The 19,309-nt window shown below is 47.4% G+C and overlaps 2 protein-coding genes across 3 annotated transcripts in view; both read left to right on the forward strand.

Annotated features, from left to right (window-relative positions):
- polk (polymerase (DNA directed) kappa) overlaps nucleotides 1-9,551 on the forward strand; it is a 64,415-nt gene extending 54,864 nt beyond the window's left edge. For both annotated transcript variants that reach the window (XM_055631272.1, XM_055631265.1), the window contains exons 10-15: nucleotides 157-189; nucleotides 2,401-2,497; nucleotides 3,009-3,180; nucleotides 4,160-5,296; nucleotides 7,137-7,179; nucleotides 8,987-9,551. In XM_055631272.1, the coding sequence (XP_055487247.1) occupies nucleotides 157-189; nucleotides 2,401-2,497; nucleotides 3,009-3,180; nucleotides 4,160-5,296; nucleotides 7,137-7,179; nucleotides 8,987-9,071 (1,567 nt within the window). In that variant the 3' untranslated portion in view covers nucleotides 9,072-9,551. The remainder of the gene's footprint in view (nucleotides 1-156; nucleotides 190-2,400; nucleotides 2,498-3,008; nucleotides 3,181-4,159; nucleotides 5,297-7,136; nucleotides 7,180-8,986) is intronic.
- Nucleotides 9,552-16,615: 7,064 nt separating this feature from the next.
- Nucleotides 16,616-19,309, forward strand: part of LOC129694636 (ankyrin repeat and death domain-containing protein 1A-like) — a 68,162-nt gene continuing 65,468 nt past the window's right edge. The window contains exon 1 of the mRNA XM_055631375.1: nucleotides 16,616-17,835. Within this exon, the coding sequence (XP_055487350.1) occupies nucleotides 17,766-17,835 (70 nt within the window). The 5' untranslated portion in view covers nucleotides 16,616-17,765. The remainder of the gene's footprint in view (nucleotides 17,836-19,309) is intronic.

A 19,309-nucleotide genomic window follows, 5' to 3' on the forward strand; every position in this document is an offset into this window, starting at 1 on the left:
GGTGGCAGAACATGACTATTCATCTAGTCCTGGGTTCAGGCTTCAGTCCGGCCAGAGAAGAGAGAATTTGAACTTCATTTTTCAAATCTCCCTTTGTCAGCTTTGCACATTTGGATAAAATAATACAATTAACACTGACATTTCTTGTTATTATAGAGATGGCGATCGGAAGAGTATGAGCACAGAAAGGTGAGTCCATTTTGATTTTTCACATGTCTATGTTGTTCTCAATAGTTCTTGTTGTTTAACTCATCAATAAATCCTCTTATGTGAAAACCTGAGTCCTTTGTCTTTATGCACTCGACAAATTTCTTCAGAGAGCATAGCATAACCAAAGGAAATTGAGAAAACCATGTTGTAATATGTAAATAGGTAAATAGAAAGCGCTTAACTTGGAAGGATAACCATGGGGTTTGGTGCAAAGATCAAGTCAAGTCAAGTCAGGTCAAGTTTATTTGTCACATACACATACGAGATGTGCAGTGAAATGAAATGTCAACCAAGCTCTGGAACTGGAAGAAATTGGGGAAATAGCGTAAAATAAGATTAGCAGGAATAGTCATTATGGTAAAGCTTATATATTAAAATTATTGCTTAGGGCGGCATGGTGCCACAGAGGTAGAATTGCTGCCTTACAGCGCCAGAGACCCCGAGTTCAATCCCGATTACGGGTGCTGTACTGTACGGAGTTTGTACATTCTCCCAGTGAGTTTTCTCCGAGATCTTTGGTTTCAATAGACAATAGACTATAGGTGCAGGAGTAGGCCATTTGGCCCTTCGAGCCAGCTGTGATCATGGCTGATCATCCACAATCAAAGTATTCAAAGTATTCAAAGGTTTTTATTAGTCACATTCACATACACCTAGGAGTAACGAAGTGAAATGCTTTTTGCCATTTTGCAGCACACAAAAAAAGAATACAGACATAACACCAATGAGAGTCTTAAACACAAAGAACATCCCCCCCACAATGGCTCCCACCATGAGGGAAGGCACAAAGTTCAGTCCCCAACCCCAGTTCACCCATAGTCGGGCCCATTGAGGCCTCCACAGTTGCCTCTACTGAGGCCCGATGTTCCTGGCCGTTCTCGCCGGGTGATCGTGCTCCGGCGTCGGGAGAGTCCTCACAGCGGCCTGGGAACCCTGGAACGGCCGCCTCCGTAATGGAGGCTGCGGCTTCCGAAGCCGACAAGGCCGCACCGGTTGGAGCTCCACAACTGGCGATCTCGTCGCGAGATCCCAGGCTCCCGGTGTAAAGTTCGGCGCCGCCGCCCGCAGCCGGTCGCTCCTCAGACCCGCAGCTCCGCGATGTTGTTCCCGGCGGTCTCAGCTCACCGGAGCTCCAGTGCGGCGACCCAGGCAAGGCATCGTCCGCTCCGCGATAGCGCTCCAGCGCTGTGCCGCCACCGAAGCCGAGGTCCTGGGCGGTCCGCGACAGGAAACGCCGCTCAAGGCCCGCTGGTAGGCCGCGAGGACGGGTCGAAGCTGCAGCCCGGAGAAAAGCTGCCTCTCCGACCAGGTAGGGACCCTGAAAGCAGTTTCCCCCCCCCCCCCCCCCCCCCCCCCCCCCCCACACAAAAAAGTCTAGACCTCCAAACAAAACACTTTAACTAACTAAAAATAAAAATAAAATGGTGAAAAGACAGACAGTACCCCGTTCCTGCCTTCTCCCCATATCCATTGACTCTGCTATCTTTAAGAGCTCTATCTAACTCTCTCTTGAATACATCCAGAGAATTAGCCTCCACTACCTCTGAGGCAGAGAATTCCACAGATTCACAACTCTGGGTGAAAAATGTTTTCCTCGTCTCCGTTCTAAATGACCTACCTCTTATTCTTAAACTGTCGCTCCTGGTTCTGGACTCTCCCAACATCAGGAACACATCAGCCTCCAGCGTGTCCAATCCCTGAATAATCGTATATGTTTCAATAAGATACCCTCTCATCCTTCTAAATTCCAGTGTATACAAGCCCAGTCGCTCCATTTCTTTCAGTCCCACAATCCCGGGAATTAACCTCGTGAACCTACGCTGCACTCCCTCAATAGCAATGCCCTTCCTCAAATTTGGAGACCAAAACTGCACACAATACTCCAGGTGTGGTCCCACCAGGACCCTGTACCTCTTTGCCCCTATACTCAACTCTCACATCTCCAAAGATGTACAAGTCTGTAGGTTAATTGGCTTGGTTAAAAGGTAAAATTGTCCCTAGTGTGTGTAGGATAGTGTTAATGTGCGGGGATCCCTGGTCCGCACGGACTGAGTGGGCCGAAGGGCCTGTTTCCGTGCTGTACCTCTAAACTAAACTAAAGTAAAAGCAGGTAATATCATCAAAATATCTCCACAGTACATTTTCTGATTTTAGCTCCTGTGTGAAACAGAATTTATTTTTAAATTGTAGGACATTCAGTGAAATCAGCAAAGCTTCGGAGCAGTATGGCTTATGTCGCGAACTTTGTCATGATCTTGAGGAAGATCTTCAGAAAGAAGGACTAAAGGTACAGCTTCGTCCATTTTGTATATTTTTAGAAATCAAAATGTTTCTGAAGTTTTTTCTTCCTTTGGGCCATGTGTAAGTTATGGGTTTGTCCCACTTAGATGATTTTTTAGGCAACTACAGGCGACTAGTTTATCGCCACATGTGGTCGTTGGGAGTAGTCTCCTCAGTCGCGCAAAAAGTCGTAGCGTCTTTCTGGTCTCCTCTAAATTTTCAACAAGTTGAAAAAATTTTAGCACTAGTGGGTTTGATGCCAATGAGCGTAGCTTGACTTCTCCTGATGTAGGTGCTGTTGTAGGTTGTCGCCAGGATGATGTAGGTTGTCGCCGGTTTTTCGGCGATCTGCTACGACTATAACAGTCGCCGGCAATTGCCTAAAAAATCGCCAAATGGGACAGGCCCATTAAATGTTTTAAGGTGTAATTCACAAAAATAACGAACGCTACATGAAGCCTGCGTTCCTTGTATAAAGGATCTTCAAGGACTCAAAAATGATTCTTCTAAATTCTTAGGGAAAGACTGTAACTCTAAAATTGAAGAATATAAACTTTGAAGTGAAGACAAGAGCCTGCACAGTTCCAGCAACAGTTTCTAAGGAAGAAGAAATTTATGCTGTGGCATCTGAATTATTAAAGACTGAGATTGACGGCCTGCATCCTCAACCATTGAGACTCAGGCTAATGGGTAATTTATGATATAAATCTCTGAATAAAGCTTTCAGTTTCAGATCGATATCTGTTCAGTTTAATAGCTACTTGCCACTCATTTTGACTTGGTAGTCTTTTTGTCCACTTTGAAGCGATGACGAAAGTTGACTATCATCAGTATAAAGCCGGGTGATGGGTGGGGAGAGAAATGAAGCAGGTATATCAACACTTTTTGTTTTTCTTTTTTCCGTTTTTGTTTTTTTATCTCTTAAGTTTTTACTTACTCACTCTTTGACTACACTCATTTGGTAGTTTAGGGGTTCTATTCTTACACATTCACTTTCTCTTTCACTTTCTTTCTTTCTTGCTCTTTCTCTCTTTAACTATTTCATCTTTGCTAAAATTAAAATGGAAGCTGTACAATAAATGTATTATGTCATATGCGGCAGTTTATGCTTTTGTACACTGCTTCCAATAAAAATATAAATAAATAATTTTCAAGAGCTCAGTGTAAAGCTCATTGCCCTTTCATTGGGTTCCACATGTTTTCATTTTCAAATCCCAGTCCCATAACTTGAGGGAGTAAAATGTACAGGAAGTTATATATTGGCAATAAATGTGTGGATAACGAACTGTGAACTATTTTAATTTTATTTGGCAGATATTGTATCATTTCATATTTTTCTTGGATCATAGGAAGCCATAAGTCTTTCGTTAGCTGATAGATAGAGGCATTAGCTTGCTTCAACTTGCTTTTCCTGCTGTTAATTCTCTTTGATTAGAAAGATTTAGTGTCTGTATGGAGACTGATAGACATCCTTGTACGGATTTGTGATAAATAATGGGGCTAATATGCTGCTTCATCTCACTGTTATTTGATGTATTTTCTTTTCTCTTCTTTTTAGCATGCTTTGTTAACAGGGCACAGAATACTCTTTTTTTTTTAATTTTCACGGGAACCATTTGATATTAATACCACCAATGCACAATTTACGAATTGTTGTTTCTCTTGCAAGGTGTGCGGGTTTCTGGATTTGTCCAACAAGACGAGAAAAAATCTCACCAGAAAAGCATCGTCAACTTTTTCAACACGGGAAAATTGGAAAATCCAATTCGCAGTTCTGATTCTGAGTGCACAGATGTAAGGAACCAAGCAGAACTAGCAGAAACGTCCAAAAAGGAAAGTTTCTTCAATAAAAAGCGACAACAGAATGATCAGCAGTCCTTTTTCAGCCAAGTTCTTGCAGTCAAACAAGAAGAAAAGTGTAAAGTTGCCACCAACAGCCCAGCCTGTAGAATGGACGGGATGCAACTTCAGGAGAGTGGGCTGATTCCAGCATTAAAGGTTGCTAACAATTGTTCAAAGTGTTCCAAAAGACAAGACATATCAACTTCAGAGGGACTGGGGAAACAAATTGATCATTGCCAATGTGCAACAGATGGGGAAGTTGATACTTCAAACACAAGCCTTACAATCAGGAGGGATGCATCGAACTTAGATAATGATTTAAAAAATGAAAAAATAATGAATGTAAATGAACAAAAAGGAGCAGAATTTCAGGAGAGACCCCCAGAAATGTATCCGAGTACTACATTTGTAGATGTACTTGGAGGAATTGAAAGTAGCAGCTTTAATCTTGGATCAGCAGTTAAAAACAGCACCTGCCCAAGTGACCAGTCAGGTCACCCGACTCGTTTTGAAGATCGCATGCAGCTATCTAATAGCACAGCGAGAACTCCACAGTCCATTGAAGACGAGCCCGCTTCAGATGAAGAGTTTTCACACCACAGCCATTTATCCAGTAAACTGTCTGGTATCTCGACTGGGGCAACACAGGGAAAGATGCAGTTTGGTTTAACTAACTCTAATACCAGCAGGTTAAATCAACCAGCGTTTGCACAACTCAACCCACCAATGCAGGGAACTCAGCGACAGTCATTTGAGTCAAAGGCACATGTCAAATCATTGAAGCGGGGGCTGTCTTCCCATTCAGGAGAGACAACCGGACTGGTATGTCCGATTTGCGACATCAGGCAAGAAACATCTGATCTATCATTGTTCAACAGGCATGTTGACATCTGTCTAAACCAAGGGGTTATACTAGAGCTTACTGAAGGATCAATGCAACCAGTTTCCACTTCAATTGGAGGAGGTGAGCAATCACATTTTCATGCAATCAATTACAATGCTGAGACCTATATTCTGCACTCTGTACCTTTCCCTTTTCTCTACCTATCGAACTTGACGTGATTGTATTTACGCAGAGCAGTTTGGTTTAGCTTAGAGATACAGCGCGGAAACAGGCCCTTCGGCCCAACGAGTCCTCCCCGCACATTGTCACTATCCAACACACTAGGGACAATGTATCATTTTTATCAAAACCAATTAACCTATAAACCATGTATGAACACTGCTGTTATTTCTACGTGGTGAAACCAAAATGTATAAAAATGGCCATTATTAAAATCTGACAATGTGCACTTTAACCACATGTGATATTTTTTCTATTACAAATCTCAAATTGTGGAGTACAGAGGCAAATAAATAAATGACAGGTCTTTGTCCCAAACATTACGGAGGCACTGTAATTCTATTTGTTGCTCTGATGAAGAGCAACTGACTACTGACCAAGATTGAAGCCGTTATGTGCACACTATGGCCTTGTAGCATCAAAATTGTATATTTATATACCTGCAGGTTAGGTTAACATCACATTTGAAAGCGTTTTAAATCTGAATCATTACAATAAGGAAATAATTTTGTCAAAATAGAATTGTAGTTTGCACATTTCATATATACTTTCCAAAGTGCCACATTTGATTAGTAAGTGTGTGTCTTGATTAGTAAAATTGTCATGGGGTTATGGGGAGAAGACAAGAGAATGGGTTGAGAGGGAAAGATAGATCAGCCATGGTTGTATTGTGGAGTCGACTTGATGAGCTGAATGGCCTAATTCTGCTCCTGTAACTTAAAAACGAATGCACATTTCTGGATGTATTGTTAACGTGTTCTCTTAAGTGGGTCAGTTAACTTGAGGCTAACAATGTAGGTTGGGTAAAGTCCCTGTCCCACTTTCCCGAGTTACTCACGAATTCTCCTGAGTTTTCCCCTTGATTCTCGGAGATGCCAGCCGTAGGTTCTCAGGGCTATTTTTGTTACTCGTGGACATTTTTCAACATGCTGAAAAAACGTCCCGACTTACCTGATGCCCCGAGTACCTATGGCTGGCATTACGAGCCGCTACGAAATATCTACGGACTCGCTACGGACATTCTCCGAGTTTGAATCAAGGGGAAAACTCGGGAAAATTCGTGAGTAACTCGGGAAAGTAGGACAGGGGCTTTACTCTAGCATTTCCCAGAAGTACAGTTAACAATTTGCTTGCTGGCTCCCTAGTGCAGGTAAGGGAAATGTTGAGAGTTGTGGTAACGGGTGTGATCCTGAGTTTGAGATTCTCGAAATAATTTAATGTAAACTACACATTTGTCCCTAAGATAGACAGACCCTTCAGACTGAAGAAGGGTCTCGACCCAAAACATCACCCACTCCTTCTCTCCAGAGATGCTGCCTGACCCACCCGCTGAGTTACTCCAGCATTTTGTGTCTATCTTTGGTGTAAACCAGCATCTGCAGTTCCTTCCTACACATTTGTTTCTAACCTCTGGTATAAAACCACACTGGGGCAACAAAAGCTTTTCACTGTATCTTGGTACACAAGACAATAAGCTAAACTGAATCTGAAACGCTGCTAAAAAAAAAAACATTCTGGCTGCACAGCAACCAGTTACAATTGGGAAAGCCTTTTGCTACAACTGGACCTGTTAATCATCTGGGAGCTAACATCCCAAAGGAAAAACAGCTTTGATCTATGCCAGAATAAACAGTGTACTCCAGGGATATTAAGGGTGAATGTGACTTAATTCTTGTGATGTGATTTCTGCTTGTGGGGGAATTAAATGTCATTTGTTTGTTTTTATTGTTGGGTCCATTAGGATTTGGAAAGCAATCTTCAAATCCAATTGCTCGAACAAAAAGGTGAGATAATCGTGGTTACATTGAAATATTACTGTTTATGCATTGCAATAAAAATGTGTAGTCAATTACTTAGCACAGAGGCAGCCCATGTCCCTGGTGACTATCATGTTTCTACGCCAATCCATTTTTCACCTGCATCCCCACAAGCCCAACAAATCTCCTGCCAACCACCTACACTAGAGATAATTTACAGTAGCCATTTAACCTACCAGCCAATATGTCTTTGGCACAATGGAGGAATCCAGCACATTTAAGGGAAAGTGAGAGCATGCAAAATCCACAGGCAGCTTCCAAGCGAGGATCAGAGGTTGGGAGCCATGAAGTAGCAGTACAGTTACACAATGTACTATCTCTAATTATTTTTAATGGTAATTTAATTCATATTTGTAATAAAATATTTAATTCATATTCACTCCTAGCACTTGCAGATGTGCTATTTATCGCTTTTTAAAATGCTTTGGAGAATTTGGTAGGAATCTCTTGGCTAAATAATAATGCAGAAAGCATACTGTTCGTTTCCAGTTTCAGGTGTTAAAAGATGGATTATTGTGAAAAGTGTCTTTTCCATATGAACAGAAGTCAAGAAGGTTGAGAGCTGACAGGGCAACGTTACGATAGACGCAAAATGCTGGCGTAACTCAGCGGGTCAGGCAGCATCTCTGGGGAGAAGGAACAGATGACTTTTCGGTTCGAGACCTCTCATCAGACCTGAAACATCACCTGTTGCCTGTCCTTCTGTTACTTCAGCATTTTGTGTCTATCTTCGGTGTAAACCAGCATCTGCAGTTCCCTCTTACAGGGCAACATTAAAGATGATCATGCCTGGTGCTCACACACTTGCACTGTGATCATCTTTGTTTGCACATCCAGCAAGTTAATCTTTGGTGTTCCTGTTGATGACGTTAATTAAATGCAACGCTGGTCAGCGGCACTAGGCTAAAATAAAATTGTCTTGCCTTAGTTTCTAAGGTCCAAGTATAGTCTTCAACTGAATTGTCAACCAATATATAAATTTGTTTTACACAAGCTTGAACATAAACAACTCTAGAAGTTTGCTTTACATGGAATTGTGGATAAGTGTTTGTTTATCGATCAGCTACCCTATATCGTTCTTTAAAGAATATATAAAATTACATGATCAAAGAATGATATTTTTTATCATACCCTCTTGTGTTTCCCCAATGCAATTCATAAGTCTATGTCATAGGAGCAGAATTTGGCCATTCGGCCCTTTGAGTCTACTGATAGCTCATAACTGATTTATCTTTCCCTCTCAACCCCATACTCCTACCTTCTCCCCATAACCCTTGACACCCTTACTAATCAAGCATCTGTCTCCATCTTAAAAATACCCAATGACTTGAACTCCACAGTTGTCTGGCAATGAGCATTTTAATATGCATCTTATCCCATTGTATTTTAAAGAATAGTCGTGTACATTTGTGCCACCACTTGACAAATTGAAAATCAAGCTGAACTCAAGAGAGAGTTAGATTTAGCTCTTAGAGCTATGGGAATCAAGGGATATGGGAGAAAAAAGCCATAACGGGGTACTGATTTTGGATGATCAGCCATGATAATATTGAATGGCGGTGCTGGCTCGAAGGGTCAAATGGCCTACTCCTGCACCTATTTTCTATGTTTCTATGTAACATGCACATTCTTGTTAGTGTATTATATTCATCCTTGCTTGGAAATCCTAGTACAATCTTAAATCAAAGATAACTTATTTGAGCTATCTCTTACAATTGTCTCTCACGGTCTTGTTTTTTTGTAAATGACACATTTAATATTTACTTGTTTTCAGGACTGGATCTACAGCCCAACAACCAATAACCAAGAAAGCAAGGTGTAATACTTCCACAAACACAATTGACAGATTTTTTAAATGAATGGTCTCAATCTAACAAATAATTAATTTTGAATGGCCGGCGTTACAAAGCCCCATTTGGCATCTAGCACTTTGGTTATATATATATATATATTCTGTAAATTCCACTGGATTGGTGATTTTATCTTTGATTAGTTTGCTAAAGAGTAGTTTCTCACATAGCCAATCCATGCACTAGATGTGAAGAAATCATACCTGTTACCAGTAATATATTAATGTTATCTATTGAATTTACTAGCAAATTATATTTAATGGTTTCATTTTTAACAAGTATCAGTGCACATTTTGAAATAAAGAACACAGTTGGGTACTTAAATCATGTGATATACAAAAAAAGTAAAGGAAGTCTCTATATTATAATAATATATTCAGTTCTTTAAGTATGTTTAGTCTGATTTATTGTTCATATTTTAAGCTATTTATGGAAAGATGTAAAACTGTACTCATTGAGTTACTTTATTAAACGCTGGAATTATTGCTATTGGTGAACATTACTTTGGAGTTGACATGATGAGATGTGCTTCTGATCAGTTTTACTCAAATATACTGCTATCTATCTATCTATATTACTAAAAGTCTGTTCTTGACCGGTTTTGGCCATCTGTGCTGCGATTTCCGAGAGAACGCCGCCACCTACGGCCGTCATTTTTGGCCACCTTGCTCAGAGCCCCCCTCCACCGTATGTGTGCCGATGATTTTTCCCGTCGATGAAAAATGACAGAGATATTAATGATTTTACAAAATTCCCCATTCTCTCTGCTGCCCCTGCTGGCGGCAGGGGGGAGGGACTATAAAACCAGGAAGTGGTGTGCCTCAATCAGTGTCTGCAAGCTGGAGGAAGGCAGAGGGTCACGTTTCTCTGAGCTGTGAATAACACTCTACACATGTCTACTCAAATGTAAGTGTCCTTAGTGGTTCTAAAACGCTTGCAGAATGTGTCTATTGGTTCTAAAATGTTTGCAAAAAGTGTTTATTGGTTCTAAAATGTTTGCAAAAAGTGTCTCTTTTGGTTCTACAATCCAATGCTTGCAAAAATGTCTTCTTTTGGTTCTACAATGCTTAGGTTATCCTTCCCCGCTCCCCCTCTTTGGTTTCTCATGTTTTTCTCCTCCCCCCCCCCCCTCCCCCCTCTCCTCCCCCCCTCTCCTTTCCTCTCACCCTCTCCTCCCCCCCTCTCTCCTCCTCCCCCTCCGCCCCCCTCCCCTCTCCTCCTTCCCCTCCCCTCTCCTCTTCCCCTCTCTCCCCCCCCCCTCTCCTCTCCCCCCTCTCCTCCCCTCTCCTCTTCCCTCCTCTCCTCTCCCCCTCCCCCCCCTCTCCTCTCCCCCCCCATCAATCCCTCCCCTACCCTCCCCTCACCTCTCCCCCCTCCTCTCCTCTCCTCCCCGCCCCCCCCTCCCCTCCCCTCTCCCCCCCAGTCCTCAGGCTTCTCTCCTCCTCCCCCTCCCCTCCCCTCTCCTCCTCCCCCCCTCCTCCTCCCCCCTCTCCTCCTCTCCCCCTCTCCTCCCCCCCCTCTCCTCCTCCCCCTCCTCCTCCCCCCCCTCCTCCCCTCTCCCCCCCTCTCCTCCTCTCCCCCTCTCCTCTCCCCCGCTCTCCTCCTCCCCCTCTCCTCCTCCCCCTCTCCTCCTCCCCCTCTCCTCCTCCCCCTCTCCTCCTCCCCCCCTCTCCTCCCCCCCCCTCCTCCCCCTCCTCCCCCCGCCCTCCCCTCCCCCTCCCCTCCTCCCCCTCCCCCCTCCCCCTCCCCCTCCCCTCCCCTCCCCCCCCCCCTCCCCCCCTCTCCTCCCCCCCCCCCCTCTCCTCCCCCTCCCTCCCCCCTCTCCTCCTCCCCCCTCTCTCCCCCCCTCTCCTCCCCCCCCTCTCTCCCTCCTCCCCTCCTCTCCTCCCCCCTCCTCTCCTCCCCCCCCCCCCCCTCCCCCCCCCCCCCTCCTCCCCCCTCCCTCCTCCCCCCCTCCTCTCCCCCCTCCTCCTCCTCCCCCCCTCCTCCTCCCCCCCTCCTCCTCCCCCTCCTCCCTCCCCCCCCCTCCTCCCCCTCCCCCCCCCCTCTTCCCCCCCTCCCTCCCCCCCCTCTCCTCCTCCCCCTCCTCCCCCCCTCTCCTCCCCCCCCCCCCTCTCCTCCCCCCCTCCTCCTCTCCCCCCTCTCCTCTCCCCCCCCTCTCCCCCCTCTCCTCCTCCCCCCTCTCCTCTCTCCCCCCTCTCCTCTCCCCCCTCTCCCTCCTCCCCCCCCCCTCCTCTCCCCCCCCTCCTCCTCCCCCTCTCCTCCCCCCCCTCTCCTCCTCCCCCTCTCCCCTCCTCCTCCCCCTCCCCCCTCTCCCTCTCCCCTCCTCCTCCCTCTCTCCTCCTCCCCCCTCCTCCTCCCCCTTCCTCCCCCCCCCTCCTCCCCCCCCTCCTCCCTCCCCTCCTCCCTCCCTCCCCTCCCCTCTCCCCCCTCTCCTCCCTCACTCTCTTCCCTCTCCCTCTCTTGTTCTCCCTCTCCCTCCCCCTCCCCCTCCCTCCCCCCCTCTCCTCCTCCCTCCCCCTCCTCCCCCCCTCTCCTCCTCCCCCTCTCTCCCCCTCTCCTCTCCTCCCCCTCCTCCTCCCCCTCCTCCCCCTCTCCTCCTCCCCCTCCCCCTCCTCCCCCTCTCCTCCCCCTCCCTCCTCTCCCCCCCCTCCCCCCTCCTCCTCCCCCCCCTCTCCCTCCCCCCCTCCCTCCCTCTCCTCCCTCTCCCTCTCCTCCCCTCCTCCCTCTCCTCCTCCCCCTCCCTCCTCCTCCCCCCCTCCTCCTCCCCCTCTCCTCCTCCCCCCTCTCCCCTCTCCCTCCCCCTCCTCCTCCCCCCCCCCTCCTCCTCCCCCCCTCCTCCTCCCCCTCTCCTCCTCCCCCTCTCCTCCTCCCCCCCTCCTCCTCCCCCTCTCCTCTCCCCCCTCTCCTCCTCCCCCTCTCCTCCCCCCCCTCCCTCTCCCTCCCCCCTCCTCTCTCCCCCTCTCCTCTCCCCCCCCCTCCCCCTCCTCCTCCTCCCTCCTCTCCTCCCCCCCTCCTCCTCCCCCCCTCTCCGCTCCCCCCCTCTCTCTCCCCCCCCTCCCTCCCCTCCTCCCCCTCCCCCCTCTCCTCCCTCCCCTCCCCCTCTCCTCTCCCCTCCTCCTCTCCCCCCTCTCCTCCCCCCCCTCCTCCCCTCTCCTCCCTCCCCTCCTCCCCCCTCCTCTCCTCCCCCTCCTCTCCTCCCCCTCTCCTCCTCCCCCCCCTCCTCCTCCTCCCCCTCTCCTCTCTCCTCCCCCCTCCCCTCCCCTCCTCCCTCTCCTCTCCTCTCCCCCCTCTCCTCTCCCCCTCCTCCTCTCCGCTCGCCCCCCTCTCCTCCTCCCCCTCTCCTCTCCCCCCTCTCCTCTCCCCCCCCCTCCCTCCCCCCTCTCCTCCTCCCTCCCTCCTCCCTCCCCCCCTCTCCTCTCCTCCCCCCCCCTCCTCTCCTTTCCTTCTCTCCCCCCTCCTCCTCCCCCCCCTCTCCCCCCTCTCCTCCCCCCCCCCCCCTCCCTCCCTTCTCTCTCCCTCCCCCACCTCCCTCTCCCTCTCCCCTCCCTCCCCTCCCTCTCCCTCTCCCCCCCACGCCCCCCCCCTCCTCTCCCCCCATCTCCTCTCCCCCTCTCTGCTCGTCTCTCTGCCTCTCGCACTGTCTCTGGATACCCGTATCGACCTCCCCTTGCCCTTTGTGTGTGTGTCTCTCTCCCGCTCTCTCTCTCTCCCCCCCGCTCCCAGACACTCTCCCTCTCTCTCTCCCCCTCTCTCCCCCCCTCTCCCCTCTCTCTTCCGCTCTCTCTCTCCCCTCCTCGACCCCCTCCTCCTCCTCCCTCTCCCCTCCTCTCACCCCTTCTTTCTCCCCCTATCTCTCCCCCTCCTCTCCCTCCCTCTCCCCTCCCCCTCTCCTCCTCCCCCCCTCTCCCCTCCCCCCCTCTCCTCCCCCTCTCCTCCTCCCCCTGCCTCTCCCCCCCCTCTCCTCCTCCCCCTCCCTCCCCCTCCCTCCTCCCTCCCCCTCTCCTCCTCCCCCTCCCTCCTCCTCCCCCCTCTCCTCCTCCCCCTCTCCTCTCCCCCCCTCTCCCTCCCTCCCCCTCCTCCTTCCCCCCCCTCTCCCCCTCTCCTCTCAGCACACCCTCTTTCCCCCCTCCCCCCCTCTCTCTCCCCTCCATCCCCTCCCTCCCCCCACCCTCCCTCCCTCCCCTAAATCCCCTCCACACACCCTACCCTCCTTCCCTCCACCCTCCCCCTCCCTGCTCCCCACCTCACCCCCTCTCCTCACCCTCACTCCACCCCCTATCCTCCTCCCCTCCCCCCCACCTTACCCCCCCCCACCCACCCCCCTTCTTATCCTCCTCCTCTCCACCCCCTATCCCTCTTGCCCCTCTCTCTGTGTCTCTGTCTCTCTCTCTCTGCCTCTGCCCTTCTCTCTCTGCCCTCACTCTCTAACCCCCGCCGCCACCCCTACCCCCCCCCCCCCCCCCCCCCCCCTAATGTGACTGCAAGTTGGGGGCTATACGTCAGTAGATAGGGTGGTTACGGGGTAAAAGGAGCAAATTAATAATATTAATGTAATATCAAGGGGGTAATTAGCGTGGGGGGGGGGGGAGATAGTTAGTGTGTGTGACGCTGCATGCCGCCTCCCCCCCACAACCGCACATTGGGTCTGCACGGTCTAGTTATCTATTACAATCCACATTACATGCTATTGTATGCTTAGTTCTTCTGGATCTGTTTGAATGCACCTTGTCATCCGGTCAAATATTTAATACTATTTATGTGATATTTATTTCTAAAACGTGTATTTGTAAGCAGGAAAAGATACAAAGTGCTGGACTCAGCAGGTCAGGCAGCATTCCTGGAGAAGTGACATTTGTAGATAGGTGACATTTGGGCTCGGGAGTTGTCTTCAGACTGAAGACCAATATATAAAGAAACATGGAAAATAGGTGCAGTGGTTGGCCATTCGGATCTTCGAGCCAGCACCCCCAATCAATATGATCATGGCTAATCATCCAAAACCCTGTTCATGCTTTCTCCCCATATTCCTTGATTCCGTTAGCCCTAAGAGATAAATCAAACTCTTTCTTGATATCCAGTTCTTTAACTTTGTTCAATCTGATTTATTGTTCATAAAGCTGAGTTATTCCAGCACTTTGTTTTATTTTGGTAAATCAGCATCTGTAGTACATTATTTCTACATGTCTGTCATACTGAGAGAAGCTCTTTAATAAACCAACTACTTGCAGTATTAGTTCAGGTTCAATGCATTAGTTAGCTCAATGTGGTGAGGGACATTTGTTTCCCCCGTATGAATGAGCAGCACTTTTTATGCGTGTCTGCCAACCAGGGTGATCCAATGCTTGTTGTTCCCATGGTGTGTATCAATATTGAAACTCTTCATGGATGTTCTAATGAGTTTTTGAATCTCAAATGAATCAAGGACATGTCCCACTCCTCCCTGCTGTCCGATTCACTTCTACCCTAGTTAGGACATTGGACTTTGTCCATGGAACTGAAGAGCTACAATGCTGGCAATTATATTCTGCACTTTGTATCTTTCCCTTTGTTTTATCTATAGACACTTCAGTTTGACTTGATTGTATTTATAGATAGTACTATCTAATCTGATTGGATAGCATGCAAAGCAAAGCTTTTCACTGGCGCAGCGGTAGAGTTGCGCCAGAGATCTGAGTTCGATCCTGACTGTACAGTGGGTGCTGTCTGTACAGATTTTGTACGTTCTCCCTGTGACCTGCATGGGTTTTTCAGGGGTCTCCTGTTTCCTCCCGCACTCCAAAGACGTACAGGTTTGTAGGATAATTGGCCAACTATAAATGTAAATTGGCCCTAGTGTATGGGGGAATGTGTTCATGTGCGGGCATCGCTGGTCTGCACGGACTCGGTGGGCCGAAGGGCCTGTTTCCACACTGTATCTCTAAACCAAACTGTACAATGGTACAGGAAAGAACTGCAGATGCTGGTTTAAATCGAAGGTACACACAAAATGTTGGAGTAACTCAGCGGGACAGGCAGCATCTTTGGAGAGAAAGAATGTGTGACATTTCGGGTCGAGACCCTTCTTCAGACTGATCATGTACCATGGTCCATGTGACCATAACAAGCCTAGACCTCGTTTACCGTCCATCATGTGATTGTTTGCAGACAAAAATGCTGGAGAAACTCAGCGGGTGAGGCAGCATCTATGGAGCGAAGGAAATAGGCAACGTTTCGTGTTAATATCTTTCTTCAGACTGATGTGAGGGTGGAGGGGGCGGGAAGAAGAAAGGAAGAGGCGGAGACAGTGGGCTGAGAGAGAGCTGAGAAGGGGAGGAGAAAGCAGGGACTACCTGAAATTAGAGGTCAATGTTCATACCGCCCAAGCGAAATATGAGGTGCTATTTGCCTATTTCCTTCGCTCCCATAGATGCTGCCTCACCTGCTGAGTTTCTCCAGCATTTTTGTCTACCTTCGAGTTTTCAACATCTGCAGTTCCTTCTTAAACATGTGATCGTTTGTCCTCAGTCAGCTCTCCATGGAGTAAATGCTTTGATGTATTATCATCACACATTCTTCTGACATGTCCTGCTCACCTGCTCTGTGATTCTTTCAACAACGTGTGGATGCTGGAGATCGCAATAGTGTTGCCATCTTGTGCCCTGGCTGTGTGACACAAATATTGTGATAAGAGTTGGTGGGATATGTGTCGTTTGGACAATTAATCATGTGTTAATATTGCTGATAAAATAGGCCTAAAATCGACATTTTTCATCCATAAATTAATTGATACAGCTTGAAATGTATCTTTTTTTCTTCTCTATGTAATCACACCTTCTGTAAAAACATAGTGTTCTTTCCTGGAGTATGTTGGAAGATAAAGATTTCTTGCATTGCACTTGGAACCACACAGACTGTAAATTTGAAGCAACATATTTGGTTTCTGAAACTGTAAAACTTTGGAATAAACAGTCGGGAACACCCTGCCAAGCTTCATTCCGTTTGAGTTCTCATGGGATTTCTTTGATCGATCATCTACAATAGGTAATATGTATCCATATAATGTAAATGGCTCGACTGTAATGATGTATTGTCTTTCCACTGACTGGATAGCATGCAACAAAGGCTTTTCACTGTACCCAGGTACACGTGACAATAAACTAAAATGAACTTGTGCAAACCATTGTCCAAACTGAGGAGTTGCTGGCTCTCTTAAGCCTCTGTCCCACTGCAACCTCTGGTGACCTTGCCCGCTACCCAAGGTATCCATGAGGTCACCGGAGGTTTTGGTCACTCTTCCTAATGGTCGAAAGTGGTTTACGCGTGGTCAAAGCTTCATCTAGGTTGCTGCTATTTTTTCATCATGTTTAAAACCAGCCTGACTAAAAATAGGTTGCTGTTTTAAAAATCGATAATTTTTTAGTCGCAGGTCTAGTCGAAGCCGGTTTTCTTCATAGTCGAGGAAGGTTTTCAACAATATGCATGGGAGGTGGTCGGAGGTTGCAGGTCACCTCGACCTTGATTTTTTTTTTTGGGTGGCCGCGAGGTCACCAGAGGTTGCTGTTTAGGTCTCCTAAGTGGGACGGGGCTTTATTAGACTGAATTTAGGACCCATGAATTGGGGATTTAAAGCAAGATGCAGACCATTCCCAGGCATGGATTTTGTCAAGATTACTTGGTTCAAGGCTATTAAATCAAAATGTTGAACTTTTGAGTCTGAGTCTCCATCTTAATCTTTATTGCTATAGAGGGAGCGTATACAGCGTAGGTTCACTAGGTTAATTCCCGGGAGGACAGGACTGACATGTTGAAAGAATGGTTCGACTGGACTTGTATTCATTGGAATTTAGAAGGATGAGAGGGATTGTAGAAACATTTTACATTCTTAAAGGATTGGGAAGGGTAGATGCAGGAAAAATGTTCCCGATGTTGGGGGAGTCCAGAACCAGGTGCCACAGTTTAAGAATAAGGGGTGGGCCATTTAGGACTGAGATGAGGAAAATCTTTTTCACCCAGAGAGTTGTGAATCTGTGGAATTCTCTGCCACAGAAGCCAGTGTTGGCCAATTCACTGGATGTTTTCAAGAGAATTAGATTTAGCTCTTAGGGCTAAACAAATCCACGGGATATGGAGGAAAAAGCAGGGACGGGATACTGATTTTAGATGATCAACCATTATCATATTGAATGGCGGTGCGGGGACGAAGGGCCGAATGACCTATTCCTGCACCTATTTTCTTTGAGTACGGACCCGGGACCGCCAATGCCTTAACCCAATCATCATCCTGGTAAACCTTTCTAACGCCAGCACATTAAGTCTACGCGACACTGGTAGAAGAAAATTGAAGACCTCTCTTCCATCTATTAATGAGTTGCCATCACCACCCAATTTTCCAATACCCTGGAGATGCGGCCCTGGGTTCTGTGCAATACCAAGGTGAAATGAACAAGGTATTGACGGGAAAGGTCGAACTGACGTTTGCAGCCGCGCCCGCGGGTGTTTCCTGAACCAAAACAACCAGCCGGGAAAACAGGTTCCAACGCTGCCCATGTTATTGCGAGCCTGCGATCGAGCAGAAAGTTTTACTCTGGTTATTTTTCTTTTTGGCGATGGATTAAGACGAGACCCAACTCATTGGGAAAGACAACTCTCTTAAATTTGAAAGCGATCACACATACGGCGTTCAAATTCATCCAGTTGCTTTGGGAATCTGGAGCTGGAAACATGAAAGACGTGACCGATAAAATCTTCAACGCTGTTACCTCGAGCGACGAGAAGTCCGATTTAGATATACGTGAGTAGATCAGGTCGATGCCCCGGAGATATAGTGGGGACGCGGGAGTGTGGGGAGCATTCGGATCTTCAGCGGTTCATTGAGACCAACCAGTCCTAAAGTATTTCAGTTCCGTTTTTTTTTACACGATTTCACAACCAACTAGAAATTTATCCAACACATGAACCCATTTAGAAAGCGATAAAACAAGCACCTGTGTCGCAAAGAAAATGACACAAAGTCGAGTGTAGGAAGGAACTGCAGATGCTACTTTATACCAAAGATAGTCACGAAAAGCTGGAGTAACTCAGCGGGACAGGCAACATCTGTGGCGAGAAGGAATGAATGGGCGACGCTTCGGGTCGAGACCCTTCAAGACACAAATGCTGTAGTAACTTCAGCGCGTTACTCTAGCACTTTTTTTAGAAACCAACATCTGCAGTTCCTTGTTTCTACTATATGGCAGTTTTAACGATCCTCGGACGTTTTAAAGAACTCGATGCTGGTAGTTTGGGTAGGAAGGAACTGCAGATGCTGGATTACACCGGAGAGTGTAAGTAATAAACAGCGGGCCAGGCAGCATATCTGGAGAGAAGGAATGGGTGACGTTACAAATCTGATTGTACGCTGGTTGAGGACTAGTATTGGTGAAGGCAAGTACGCTATGGGATTAAGACGCATTCAAAATGACAATGAAACCGTGTCATAGAGTGATAAGGCAGTGTGGAAGCAGGCCCTTTGGCCCAACATGTCCACACCGGCCAACAATGTCCCAGCTACACTAGTCGGTTGCTGTGTTGGAGGAATAGGAAGAGTGTGATTATTTACTTTAATAGGAAGAACAAGGCAAAAGCATTATACTCTTGAAATGGTGTAGAAAACAATCAAATTATATTGGTGTGTGAAACAAAGTTGTGTGGGTGTAACTAGCGTTGAGGAAATATATGTTGGGGTTTATTAAAAATAAGTACAGCAGAAAAATATTAGTTTAGATATGACATTGTGGGGATTACTGAGATGTGGCTGCAGGAGGATCGAGCATAGAAACTTAATATTCAGGGTTATACATCCTAGAGAAAGAACAGGCAGATGGGCAGACGAGGGGGGGGGGGGGGGGGGGTGTAGCTCTGCTGGTGAGGGATGGAATTCAGACCCTTGCGAGGGAAGACATAGTGACTGACGAGGTAGAGTCACTGTGGATTGAGTTGAGGAATTGTAAAGGCAAGAAGACACTAATTGGTGTTATCTACAGACCTGCAAATAGTAGCCCGGATGTAGGATTTAAGTTGCAGCAGGAGTTAAAACTGGCATGTAACAAAGTTAATGCCACTGTGGTCATGGGGGATTTCAATATGCAGGTAGACTGGGAAAATCAGGTTGGTTCAGGACCCCAAGAAAGAGAATTTGTAGAATGCCTCCGAGATGGATTCTTAGAGCAGCTTGTAATGGAGCCGACCAGAGAAAAGGCAATTGTGGATTTAGTGTTGTCCAATAA

This window comes from Leucoraja erinacea, chromosome 3 (genome assembly GCF_028641065.1).
Source record: "Leucoraja erinacea ecotype New England chromosome 3, Leri_hhj_1, whole genome shotgun sequence".
NCBI classification, from domain to species: Eukaryota; Metazoa; Chordata; class Chondrichthyes; order Rajiformes; family Rajidae; genus Leucoraja; species Leucoraja erinaceus.